Below are 12,059 nucleotides of genomic sequence, written 5' to 3'. Positions count from 1 at the left end.
TTTGAGCATTACTTTACTAGCGTGTGAGATGAGTGCAATTGTGCGGTAGTTTGAGCATTCTTTGGCATTGCCTTTCTTTGGGATTGGAATGAAAATGGACCTTTTCCAGTCCTGTGGCCACTGCTGAGTTTTCCATATTTGCTGGCATATTGAGTGCAGCACTTTCACAGCATCATCTTTCAGGATTTGGAATAGCTCAACTGGAATTCTTCACTCCACTAGCTTTGTTCATAGTGATGCTTTCCAAGGCCCACTTGACTTCACATTCCAGGATGTCTGGCTCTAGGTCAGTGATCACACCATCGTGATTATCTGGGTTGTGAAGATCTTTTTTGTACAGTTCTTCTGTGTATTCTTGCCATCTCCTCTAATATCTTCTGCTTCTGTTAGGTCCATACCATTTGTGTCCTTTATCGATCCCATCTTTGTATGAAATATTCCTTTGGTATCTCTGATTTTCTTGAAGAGATCTCTGTTGTTTTCCTCTATTTCTTTGCATTGATCACTGAAGAAGGCTTTATTATCTCTTCTTGCTATTCATTGGAACTCTGCATTCAGATGTTTATATCTTTCCTTTTCTCCTTTGCTTTTCACTTCTCTTCTTTTCACAGCTATTTGTAAGGCCTCCCCAGACAGCCATTTTGCTTTTTTGCATTTCTTTTCCATGGGGGTGGTCTTGATCCCTGTCTCCTGTACAATGTCACAAACCTCATTCCATAGTTAATCAGGCACTCTATCTATCATATCTAGGCCCCTAAATCTATTTCTCACTTCCACTGTATAAAAACTATAAAAATATAAAGAATAAACTATAAAAATAAACTTTTGATAGTCTCAGAAACAAATGGAAAAAATTGATCTCTATATAAATGTCACATTCCAAAGTAACTCAGAATCATTAAAATTAAAATGTGAGCAAGTTGTAGGAGAGAGGCCAATTTACCATCAAGGTTACTCATGAGTTTCTAATCAGAAGAACTATTGTCTTTCACTTAGCTTGACTGCATTTTCTTTGCCTTGTCTGAAAAACAAAAACAAACAAAAAAACAAACAAACAAAAAAAAACCTCTTTACCATTTCATTTCTTTTCTGCATTGAACATTTCTTCTTTTCATTGGCACCACATCACTGCAGATTTCTCTTTTACCCTCTTAATTTTTTTGTTTTTGTTTTTTTTTCCCCCCTCTGACTCTTTCCACACTTCAGCTCCTAACCCATCCTCAAAAGGGTAGGAATAAAATCTGAGAATTTATTTCCAAGTTTCTCTTTCATGGGATTAAGCTTTGTCTCTTGAAACATGTTATTTACTTTCACAGCTTCCGCTTCTATTTAGGTGTCTCCTCTTCAGTAATTTTTTCCCTGAGCTCGTATTTCCTTGTTTTCTATCTGTTCCATTCTGGCATCAGATCAAAGCAGCTGTAGCAACCCGATATCTGCCTCAGGACTCTTCATGGTATTGTTCACCTGTGCAAAGAATTCTTGGCCCTATCCTGCCTTCTACCTCCAGCCTCTTCTTAGCACTAGGTGCTGTGCTTTCTTTAGCTTGATGAACCTATAATTCTGGAAAAGTGCTGAGCCTCCTGCTGGCCCTGGCACTATGGTTCTTGGGTGAGTACTAGTACCCACTGCACCACTACTGGTGGGGAGGACTCCTTCACTAGCCATGTCCTGACTTAGTCCTCTCAGCTTCCTTGCTCAGGAAAGGAAATCAGACAATGTCTATCTGTAGATGACTGGATTTAGATATGTTGAAATTATTTCAAATCACTTTAATCTGTCCTAGTTTATCGCATTATTTTTCACCTTAAATAGCTTTATTTTCTATCTGCCTCATTTATATTGACTAATATAATGAATATCTTTATCACTCCAGCTAAAAACTCTTGATTCACTTTTCATTGTACTTTTATTCTGTCTGTGATCATCAACCTCCTGCCCAATCACTATTAATTCTTTCATTTCAATGACTTTTAAGTATTTCTAGTTTCTCAATTTCCATTGTCCACCTTGTTTTTTTAATAATGAAATGAAAGCAATAGTTGCTAATTTATCTCCTTGTTTTCATTTATTATCTTATCTAATGAATACTACATAACACAGGGAATAAATTGTTTTAATATGTAGCTTTGCTTTCTCATTACCCTGTAAGTCTTCTTAGTAAGCTTCCATTTTCTACATAACACAAAGAGTTTTGTGAAATCAAATCTGTTATATTTCCCAACTACAAATGAGTCTCTAAGATGGGCCTAACATGTTGCTTTAAATAACTAATATTTATTGAATCAGATATAGTTCAAATCATGATACACAAATTCATGAATACATGAAAAATATTTTTAACCTTAATTTTTGGATCCATTTCCTCTGCCTACTACCATCACTTAAATGAATCTCCTACATTTTTAAAAAGTTGAGTTCCAGTTCAGAGCAGGCTTAGACCATACCAGGTCACATTCACCTTCCTGTTTCTGGCATTTATTTTACATTCTGTTGTTAGGGGAAGCACACTGACTGAAACCGCCCATCCTGGCCAGACACCATAGTAACAGATCATTTGTATGAGCTGTTTTATGACAGGCGGTCCTGGTAAGGAACATGGAACTAATAAGCCACCACCAACTGGAAGAGTTCAGGAAAGGTCAAAAGGAGACACCACATGTCCTACCACCTCCCAGAATCCTCACTGGCATCCATCTAGGGTGAACAAGGTATGCATCTCCTGGAAGGACTCAGAGTCAGGATGATTGGTTAAAGACAACCCGGAAACTAACCCCATCACCATAAAACCAGGGACTGCAAGCCACATGGCAGAGCTGTTCTCCTGGGTTCCCTTACCCTATGGCTTTCCATCTCGGGTGCCCTACCCCAACAAATCTCTTGCTTTGTCAGCACATGTGTCTCCTCAGACAATTCATTTCTGAGTGTTAGACAAGAGCCCAGTTTTGGGCCCTGGAAGGGGTCCCCCTTCCTGCAACACTATAATGGCTCTGGTCATATTCTTATTTGTTAAGTCCACCATAAATGTTTTCTCATTGATCAGATGATTCGACAGTACTATGAAGTATCTATGTCATGCCAGGTGCATGTTTGACTGCAGGTCTACTGCTTACATATTAAAGGATACGGAGGAATTGTAAAGTAGGTAATGAAGGGAAATTAAAAGCAGAATGGCTTTAAGGGTATTAAAGTCAAGAATCCAGATTATAAGAAGTCAAGATACTCTTTCAGAGCATCACTCCTCATTTCCTCTGGCAAGTACCTCAAAGTAAACACATTATTTAAGTTATAAGGGAGACCTATGTGAGCCCCAGAGAACTTGTTGTGTGTGTGTGCACGTGTGCACATGTGCACAGGCACTTAGTGATTTCCAACTCTGTGAACCCATAGACTGTAGCCTGCCAGACTTCTCTGTCCATGGAATTTTCCAAGCAAGAATACTGGAATGGGTTGCCATTTCCTACTCCAGGAGATCATGAGAGCTTGATATGCTGCTGCTAAGTCGCTTCAGTCGTGTCCAACTCTGTGCGACCCCATAGATGGAAGCCCACCAGGCTCCCCAGTCCCTGGGATTCTCCAGGCAAGAACACTGGAGTGGGTTGCCATTTCCTTCTCCAATGCATGAAAGTGAAAAGTGAAAGTGAAGTTGCTCAGTCGAGTCCGACTCTCAGTGACCCCATGGACTGCAGCCTACCAGGCTCCTCCATCCATGGGATTTTTCCAGGCAAAAGTACTGGAGTGGGGTGCTATTGCCTTCTCCGGAGAGCTTGATATAGTTCTCTCAATTTCCTTGGGAACCTCCTTTGTTGCAGTGTATTGGGATCCTAACCCCCTGAAGTTTATTCTCACCAAAAAAAAAAAAAAGATGACACTTTTGTACAGGCTAAAAAACCCGTAATTTTATAGATATTACTACTTATAACAAAAGAAAAATGTCCTATTTGCCCTGGTATGCGTGGCAGTTTCTTTTTATTTTATTTTATTTTATTTTTAAACTTTACAAATTGTATTAGTTTTGCCAAATATCAAAATGAATCCACCACAGGTATACATGTGTTCCCCATCCTGAACCCTCCTCCCTCCTCCCTCCCCATACCATCCCTCTGGGTCATCCCAGTTGCAATCAAAGCAGTTAAATCTAATATTGACCTCAAGTAAAGTTAAGAATATAATTGTTCTTGAAACTAAAAGGCACAAGGCAGAAGAAAATGACAGAGCCTTAACACACTTAGATAAGTCTTTTCTAGACATTAATGGATATGCAGATGATACCACTCTATTGAGAAATCAAAGAGGAACTAAAGAGCCTTTTGATGAGGGTGAAAGAGGAAAATGAAAATGCTGGATTAAAACACAACATTAAAAAAATAAGATCATGGCAACCCATCCCATCACTTCATGACAAATAGATGGGGGAAAAAAATGGAAACAGTGGCAGATTTTATTTTCTTGGGCTCCAAAATCACCGTGGATGGTGACTACAGCCACAAAACTAAAAGATGCTTGCTCCTTGGAAGAAAAGACATGACAGTGTTAAACCTAGACAGTATTAAAAAACAGAGACATCATCTTGCTATGTAGTCTATGTAGTCAAACGGAGAAGGCAATGACACCCCACTCCAGTACTCTTGCCTGGAAAATCCCATGGATGGAGGAGCCTGGTAGGCTGCAGTCCATGGGGTCGCTAGAGTCGGATACGACTGAGCGACTTCACTTTGACTTTTCACTTTCATGCATTGGAGAAGGAAATGGCAACCCACTCCAGTGTTCTTGCCTGGAGAATCCCAGGGACGGGGAAGCCTGGTGGGCTGCCGTCTATGGGGTCTCATAGAGTCAGACACGACTGAAGTGACTTAGCAGCAGCAGCATGTAGTCAAAGCTATGGTTTTTCCTGTAGTCTTGTACTGATGTGAGAGTTGGACCATAAAGAAGACTGAGTGCTGAAGAATTGATGCTTTTGAACTGTGGTGCTGGAGAAGACTCTTGAGAGTCCCTTGGATTGCAAAGAGATCAAATCAATCAATCCTAAAGGAAATCAACCCTGAATATGCATTGGAAGGACTGATGCTGAAGCTCTGATAGTTTGGTCACCTGATGCAAAGAGCTGACTCATTGAAAAAGACTCTGATGCTGGAAAATACTGAGGGCAGGAGGAGAAGGGGGCAACAGAGGACGAGGTGGTGGGATGACATTGACTCAATGGACAGGAGTTTGAGTAAGCGCCAAGAGACAGTGAAGGACAGGGAAGCCTTGCGTGCTGCAGTCTTTGGGGTCACAAAGCATCAGACAAAACAGTGACTGAAGAACAACAGCAAGACTTTAATCATGTATAAACTGTCTCATAAACCTTTGCCTTTGTATTCATTTACAGCTTAAAATCTAATTATAACCCATTGTCATTCTAAAGATCAAGTCCCAACTGTTTCATTGTATGAGTTTTTTTTTTCCAATTAAGTATGTGAGACCAAAGGGACTCAGGCTAGGCTACCTCCTCTCAATTTTCACAAGCTGACATGCATTGTGAAAATAGTTCTTGATTATTTCCCTTACAGCTTTGCTGTGAAGGAAAAAATCCCACTGAGCTGTGTACATTCCCCTAACATGCTCCAGGGTCAGCAAATGTGGTTAGTAAGCACTGTTCTTTAAAACCAGAGTTTCCACTACATTGCTAGCAATAACCCAAATCAATAGAGCAAAACAACACAAACCAGTATGTGGTGAGTGATGACAAACAGATCTGTAGAGATATAAATGGAAAATGATACAGAATAGCCATATCATCTGGTGATAAAAATACAATCTTATAACACTCCTAGCCTTGAATAGTTTTAACTATTGCACACAAAGCCAGCAAGCAGCAAATCATGGATAAAGACAGTTGCTGTTTTCATTTTACTGTTTGCTCTCTGCTAATAGATTGCAACAGAATGATTATGTCGAGGGTTAAGCATTTGGAGAAGATCACCATAATTAACTGGCATTATTTGGTGACATGATGACATTCTAAGTCACACATCATAGAAAAGAAAAACTGACCTGACCATCTATTTTACTCTCTAGAGATCAACAAAAGTGTCCTCAAATGATTGAAAAGGATGTTAAAGCCACCCGTGAAATCACTTTAAAAATAATTTCTCAGGTAACTTGTCTGAACTCTGAATGGATAATATAGCCCTCAAAATCTCAGCAGAAAGGAAAAATTTGCCTCACAGATGCAATTATTATCCCTTTATAAAAATACCTTCTGAAAAAAGAAAAGTGAAGTGAGAACATTCACTGATTAAAGCCGGTTGCTATTGAAAACTACAAGATTGCTTTTCATGAAGCATATTAACTTTATAAATTGATATCAAAACCTAAAAAAGAAGTCTTCAATATATAAATATTTTTCACATGACTATAAGAAATAAGAAATAAGAAAGTTTGTCAAAATTGTTACTATTAAACATGATCCAAATACTGATTTACTTTAAACAAGAATGTTATAAATTCCTCAGATGTATTAAAAGGAAAGAATTGACACAACAATGAGAAGGTTAGCACTTCTTGGAAATGAACACAATGTATTTATTCATATTTTTCTGTTTCCAGTTGATGATGAAGGACACTGTACTGTGAGACATTTACCCTGACCACAAAGAGAACTCTTGTATCGTCTGGTTTGGCCCACAGCTTCGGAAAGGATAAAAATATGTAAATGGAAACTACACTTGGAATTTTGTCTTGTGACAGTTCAGAATGAGAAGTCTCTGGTGAGCAGAAAGAAAAGGTTAGCAATTTTTAATATCCAAAATGATCAGTCATTCACCATACACGTCTCTGGTGAACTACGTAATGTCAGTGCTGTCACAAAAGCAAGACAGAAAATAAAAGTCCTAACAATTTTAATTCAAGGGAAAAAAAAATCCTAGAAAACTTTTTTTCCTCTCTAGATCACTTTAGGCTTGCACAATATGCATTTTATAATTCTTAATTTATATTCAACAGCAATGCTCTCTCTGGCTTTAAGATCTTACCCATTTCTCAATCTGATACTTCAAAAGATTTTACAGTTGCTATTTTCTAGTTTAAAATGGGTGATTCTCATTTCATTCACAAGAAACATGATGCCTTGCCAACCTCTAGAGAGGCAAATTATCATTGCAGAATTGTAACAATACCTACTTATATGAGAGGGCAGAAGCAGCACTAAGCATTATATTTGCCTTTCTTCACTTAATTCTCACAGACCTCAAATGGCCATACTTGGGCCTGGAGACAAGAAGAAATTTGTCCAAGTTCACAAATAACTAAATTTCTGAAGATCTGGCACATTTTGTCAATTCTGAAGAGCATAGAAATCACTGATTATTTATTCAACAAATGTTTCTACTAAGTACCAAACATGGTTAACTGTGGGAAAAAAACAAATTGGATTAAGTTTTGATTCTTGCCCTCAAGGACCTTACCTTCTTATTTGGAAGAGAGATCATTAAATAAACATAGTGTTACCTATAGCTACTCACAGCCCTAAGGAGTGAAACTGACTTAAGAGCCCAGACAGATATGAAACTGAAACTATCTTCTTTTAGTGAATAAATATTTATAACACTAACAGAATAAAAATGCTTGGCAAGTCCATCTGAAAAATACTTATTCTGTATTTATGGCACTGATATAAAACAATAAAAGTGAAAATCAATCATAGCACTTTGAAAGGTGTATAATTTATATTGATATTTTCTAAAAAAATTCATGGCATTAGCTTTTATTTCAGATTGTTGTAGGTACAGCCAAATTGTACCTATGCTAATTTAAGGGACACCATTTGTAGCAATGATGGAAAATTCAGTGCTGAATACTATAGTTATGCCAATAGCTGAAAGTGTTTCAAGGATCAAAACTCAATCTCATAAAATAATATATTTGCTAACTGAAAGACACATGCTCAGTATTCCAGTTGGACGACTGGCATCCATCTTTCGTCTACTGAAAAGACAGCATTAGATATTAAAAGTTAAAAAAAAATATTATTGGGAATACAAGCCTAAGAGCTTCTTTAATATGGCAGTTGAGTCTGGTAAATTTCCATAAACAGGTTTTAGGAAGTGAAAAGAACTTCTATGTAAATACTTTATATAAGTAATATGACTTATTTAGAAAACAGACAACAGAATAAGACAGCTTCTTTCACATCCGCACAGTGACTGAAAGTCACTGCAAGGTCACAAGTGACAGAAGTGAAGCAGGGATTTTGCCACCCACGATAAGACTGTCCCACATAGGTGAGCAGCAGGCCTACTTTTAGAATCTCATCATTAATGTCAGGAAACAACACTATCTTAAATTCTGTGCTAATGAAAATTTCTTAGAAATATGAGTATTTTAAGATGCTGTATTTGCTTAGGAGAGGGTTCAGGGCACTTTGCCCAAAATATGTCACTTGGGCATGTTGATTATTTTGAATTAAAGTTACTTAAGAGACAGTCAGTGTAAGAAGGACACTTCTACTCTTTTGTCTCCCTGAAAGAAGGACATAAATCTCCCGTGTGAAAGGTATCCTCTCTATACCAAGAGGATGAGAAAACCTTACCGCCAGATACAGGGAATTCAAGGATGACAAGGTCATGTAAGCAAATCTCATTACTTCTTTACTAAATGACTACACCAAGCCCAGGCCCATCATCTTGTCAGCTCTCCACAGATGTATTAGTACTTGGTGTAAAAAATAAAAGCTGTCTGCTCTAGTCACTTTTTCAAGCATTATATTTTTATGAGCTCCTGTATGTACAAATTTAAATTTGTTTTCCTCTTGCTAATCTGTCATATGCCAATTTAATTATTAGATCAGCCAGAAATCTTGGAGGGGAAGAAAAGAAAATACTTCCTCCCCTACATTTACATAGCGCTTTATAGTTTCTCTGTGCAGTTCTGTTCTCCCTGTGAGACTGTCAGTTTCTGGACAGCAAAACCTGGTTAGCACAGTGGTCACTATGGAGCTGGTTCTCAAAACACATATCTTGAATTGAATTGAACTGTATTCCTAATTTTAAAATATTTTGTACCTCTGAGAGTTTACTTAAACAGGCAAACCACAATTTCACATTCACCATCTCTATTGGTGTGTTCAAGGCTCTGAAGTTTTGCCTATCATATTTCCCAAGATTCAATAAATCAATTTCAAGGACATTTTAATACATTTGAGAAAAGGAACTTCTGAGTGAAAGGTCATTGCTTTCATGTTAACATTATTATTTCTTAAGACCTCACAGTTACAAAAGACTATATGGCTTGTCATAACTGAAGCTGAAAAATGTTATGACTGCCATTCATATTTTATTAAATAAATAGCATTACATAAATAGTGCTTATATTAGCCATACAAAACAGAAATTTTAAGTCACTTATAAAATTGAGGTCTTTTTCTATTTTCTTACTTTTCTAAAATGGTTTTATTTAATAGTTTTAACATTTTTCTAGAATTTATCAGCTACTGACTTATAATACAAGTTCACCCAATATAAAAAATTCAAATCGTCATTATCCAACTATTATGAGAATAAATAATACATAAAATAACCTCAAGTTATTTCTAGAAAGCGTTTTTATACAAGTACTATTAGTTTTATGTGACCCCCATGGACTGTAGCCTACCAAGCTTCTCAGTCCATGGAATTTTCCAGGCAAGAGTACTGGAATGGATATGCTATCTTCAATACATTAAGAAATGATATTAAGGGAAATTTACCTTACTTCTGCTATAATTTAATTAGAAACCCTCTATCTTGAAAGGCAATTTAGGACATCTAAGAGAATCTATCAAATATGTTCTAAAAGCAAAATAATTTTAGCTTACCAAAATTAGCACAATGTAATATTGTTATATGCTGTTACATATGTTATATATAACATATGAATATATATGTTGGGGTAGGATCACACTCCTTAATATTGTATATATTATATATATAACATATATGTTACATTAATGAAATGTAAATAATATGGAAAACACTTAAGGATAAAACTTATCTAGGCTAAACTAAACCTATGATGTTCCAAATAAAGAAACTGAGTTATACTTATTGCAAATGTAGATAATTCTTTATATATTACATATTTATCATTAGTATTAGACAAACTGAGAAATACTAGATATTGAATCACAGTAAAACAAAAACCATATCCTTAATTATCTAAGTTCAATAATAATCACTTGAAATACGGTCTGTACCTGTGTGTGCAACAGGCAAGAGTGCATCAAATGTGAGAGAGTAGATAGAGTGGAACACACAGACTCATTGTGCTGTCTTGGGAACTGGGTCATTTATAAGTGTTAAAATTTTCTCCCTTAAGTTCTGAGTATTAATCAATGTCTTCAACTTACAGGGGGGTCTGCATCTTCGGCGTAAACAGTCGTTATAGGTGTACCCTTGACAGCATCTGGAGCCACCATTCCTTTGTAGATTCGTTTACTAAATACTGGAGGGTAATCATTCATATCCTGTAAGACACAATGAGGAGTTCAGTGCTCTGTTTAAACCAGGTTGCCTCTTCCTATCACACAATCCATTTGCCACTGTCAGCCTTCCATCCTCTCAATTCCATTACCCTCACTTCCAAATGGCACCCCAGAGGAAACTACTAGAGTCCCTATACAATATTAAGGAGTATGATGCCTACCCCATTCTATCGGAGCCCCCTCCACTCAAGTAAACAGCCTGTCTCACAAACCATGTGCCTCCAGAAAAAGCTTTCAGATATTGTAATGATGGTTGAAATTTTCTCTAAAGATGCTTCTAATGGTATGATGTAGTTTTGAACTTTGAAGAGTAGGAACACATTTCATAAAAAATACCCTTCTATGAGACAGGTGTAGAAGATGGCATATATACATATATATATATATATATATATATATAAAATATGTATGTGCATATATATTGTTTTGTTGTTGCTTTTAAAGAAAGCTCTTTAATGTTTCCATTGCAATTGCAAATTCTTTAATATTTAGCATAATAGGATGATTAGAGCATTTCAAATGCAAATTGTGAGATATCCTTTGATGCCATTTTACATTTTTACAAACATAAAATGATTAAAAGATGTTTTCCCTCTAGCACACTGCAATAATGACACATAAGTGCTGGGAGCAGGAGCTCCGCCCGTGGCAAAGGTCATAAGGAAGGAGGCTCGGCATACGCAAAGGTGGGATCGAGCCTCAGGAGTCCCCCTGGAAATTCTCAAGCATCTACCCCCAAAACCAGAGTCTGCCTACTTTCTGCTTTGTGCTCTCACCTACACCTCTGACTTTATGGGGGCTGTCCCCCACTACCTCTCTCTGAAAAAAGAGTTAACTTACAGCTCCTGTTAATAAAGTTCCTGGGTGTGATAGTGTTTCAACCTACAAACTCCTTTGGAAGTCCTCTAGCCTGCCTGAATAGGTTTTTCCGGCCACATGTGATTGCTCAGAGCCTCCCAACTGTGAGAGGCATGAGATGTTCTAAACAGTCTAAATACAGATTCCTTTGAGCAGTTAAAAGATTGATTAGAAATTGTATTGGTGAAGGGTTTTTCACTTGTTGGGCCAATGTTTGCTGCTAAGTCTCCATGTCCCTTACCTGCTGTGTCCCTGGCAGTATATTGATTAATATGATTGGTGTAAGTAGTAGCTTTAATGTTTGTAACCTTGGACCCTTGAGTTAATTCTTTTTCTTGTTATAGCCCACCAGACCTTTGCCCTATAGGAATGCAACTTTATTTAATGCTTTTGGAGGGTGGCGCCTGACTTTAGAATAATCACCTTTAGAGAAAAATAAGTTTCTTAAAATGTTAACAGGCCTCCAGGCCAGAAGATGATGCAAATCACCTAAACTTTTGCATATGATAAGTTTGCAGGAAGAAAGCCTGGCTTACTGCATGACTCTATCTCTTCCCCCATTATCCTCTATGCATAACTTAAGGTATAAAAACTACTTTGGAAAATAAAGTGCGGGCCTTGTTCACCGAAACTTGGTCTCCCCATGTCGTTCTTTTTCTCACCTTCTGGCTGAATTATTCAGCCTCTTTTCTCCACTGAATTT

General features: G+C 37.2%; 1 protein-coding gene across 3 annotated transcripts in view; it reads right to left on the bottom strand.

The window, feature by feature from the left end:
* PCDH15 (protocadherin-related 15) overlaps window positions 1–12,059 on the bottom strand; it is a 1,053,047-nt gene that overhangs the window by 215,404 nt on the left and 825,584 nt on the right. For all 3 annotated transcript variants that reach the window (XM_010856569.1, XM_010856570.1, XM_010856571.1), the window contains exon 21: window positions 10,364–10,480. In XM_010856569.1, coding sequence (XP_010854871.1) covers window positions 10,364–10,480 — 117 coding nt within the window. The remainder of the gene's footprint in view (window positions 1–10,363; window positions 10,481–12,059) is intronic.

Source organism: Bison bison, unplaced genomic scaffold (genome assembly GCF_000754665.1).
Source record: "Bison bison bison isolate TAMUID 2011002044 unplaced genomic scaffold, Bison_UMD1.0 scf7180017864372, whole genome shotgun sequence".
NCBI lineage: Eukaryota > Metazoa > Chordata > Mammalia > Artiodactyla > Bovidae > Bison > Bison bison.
Note: the sequence above shows the minus strand (reverse complement) of the source record. Positions and strands in the feature narration are given on the sequence as shown.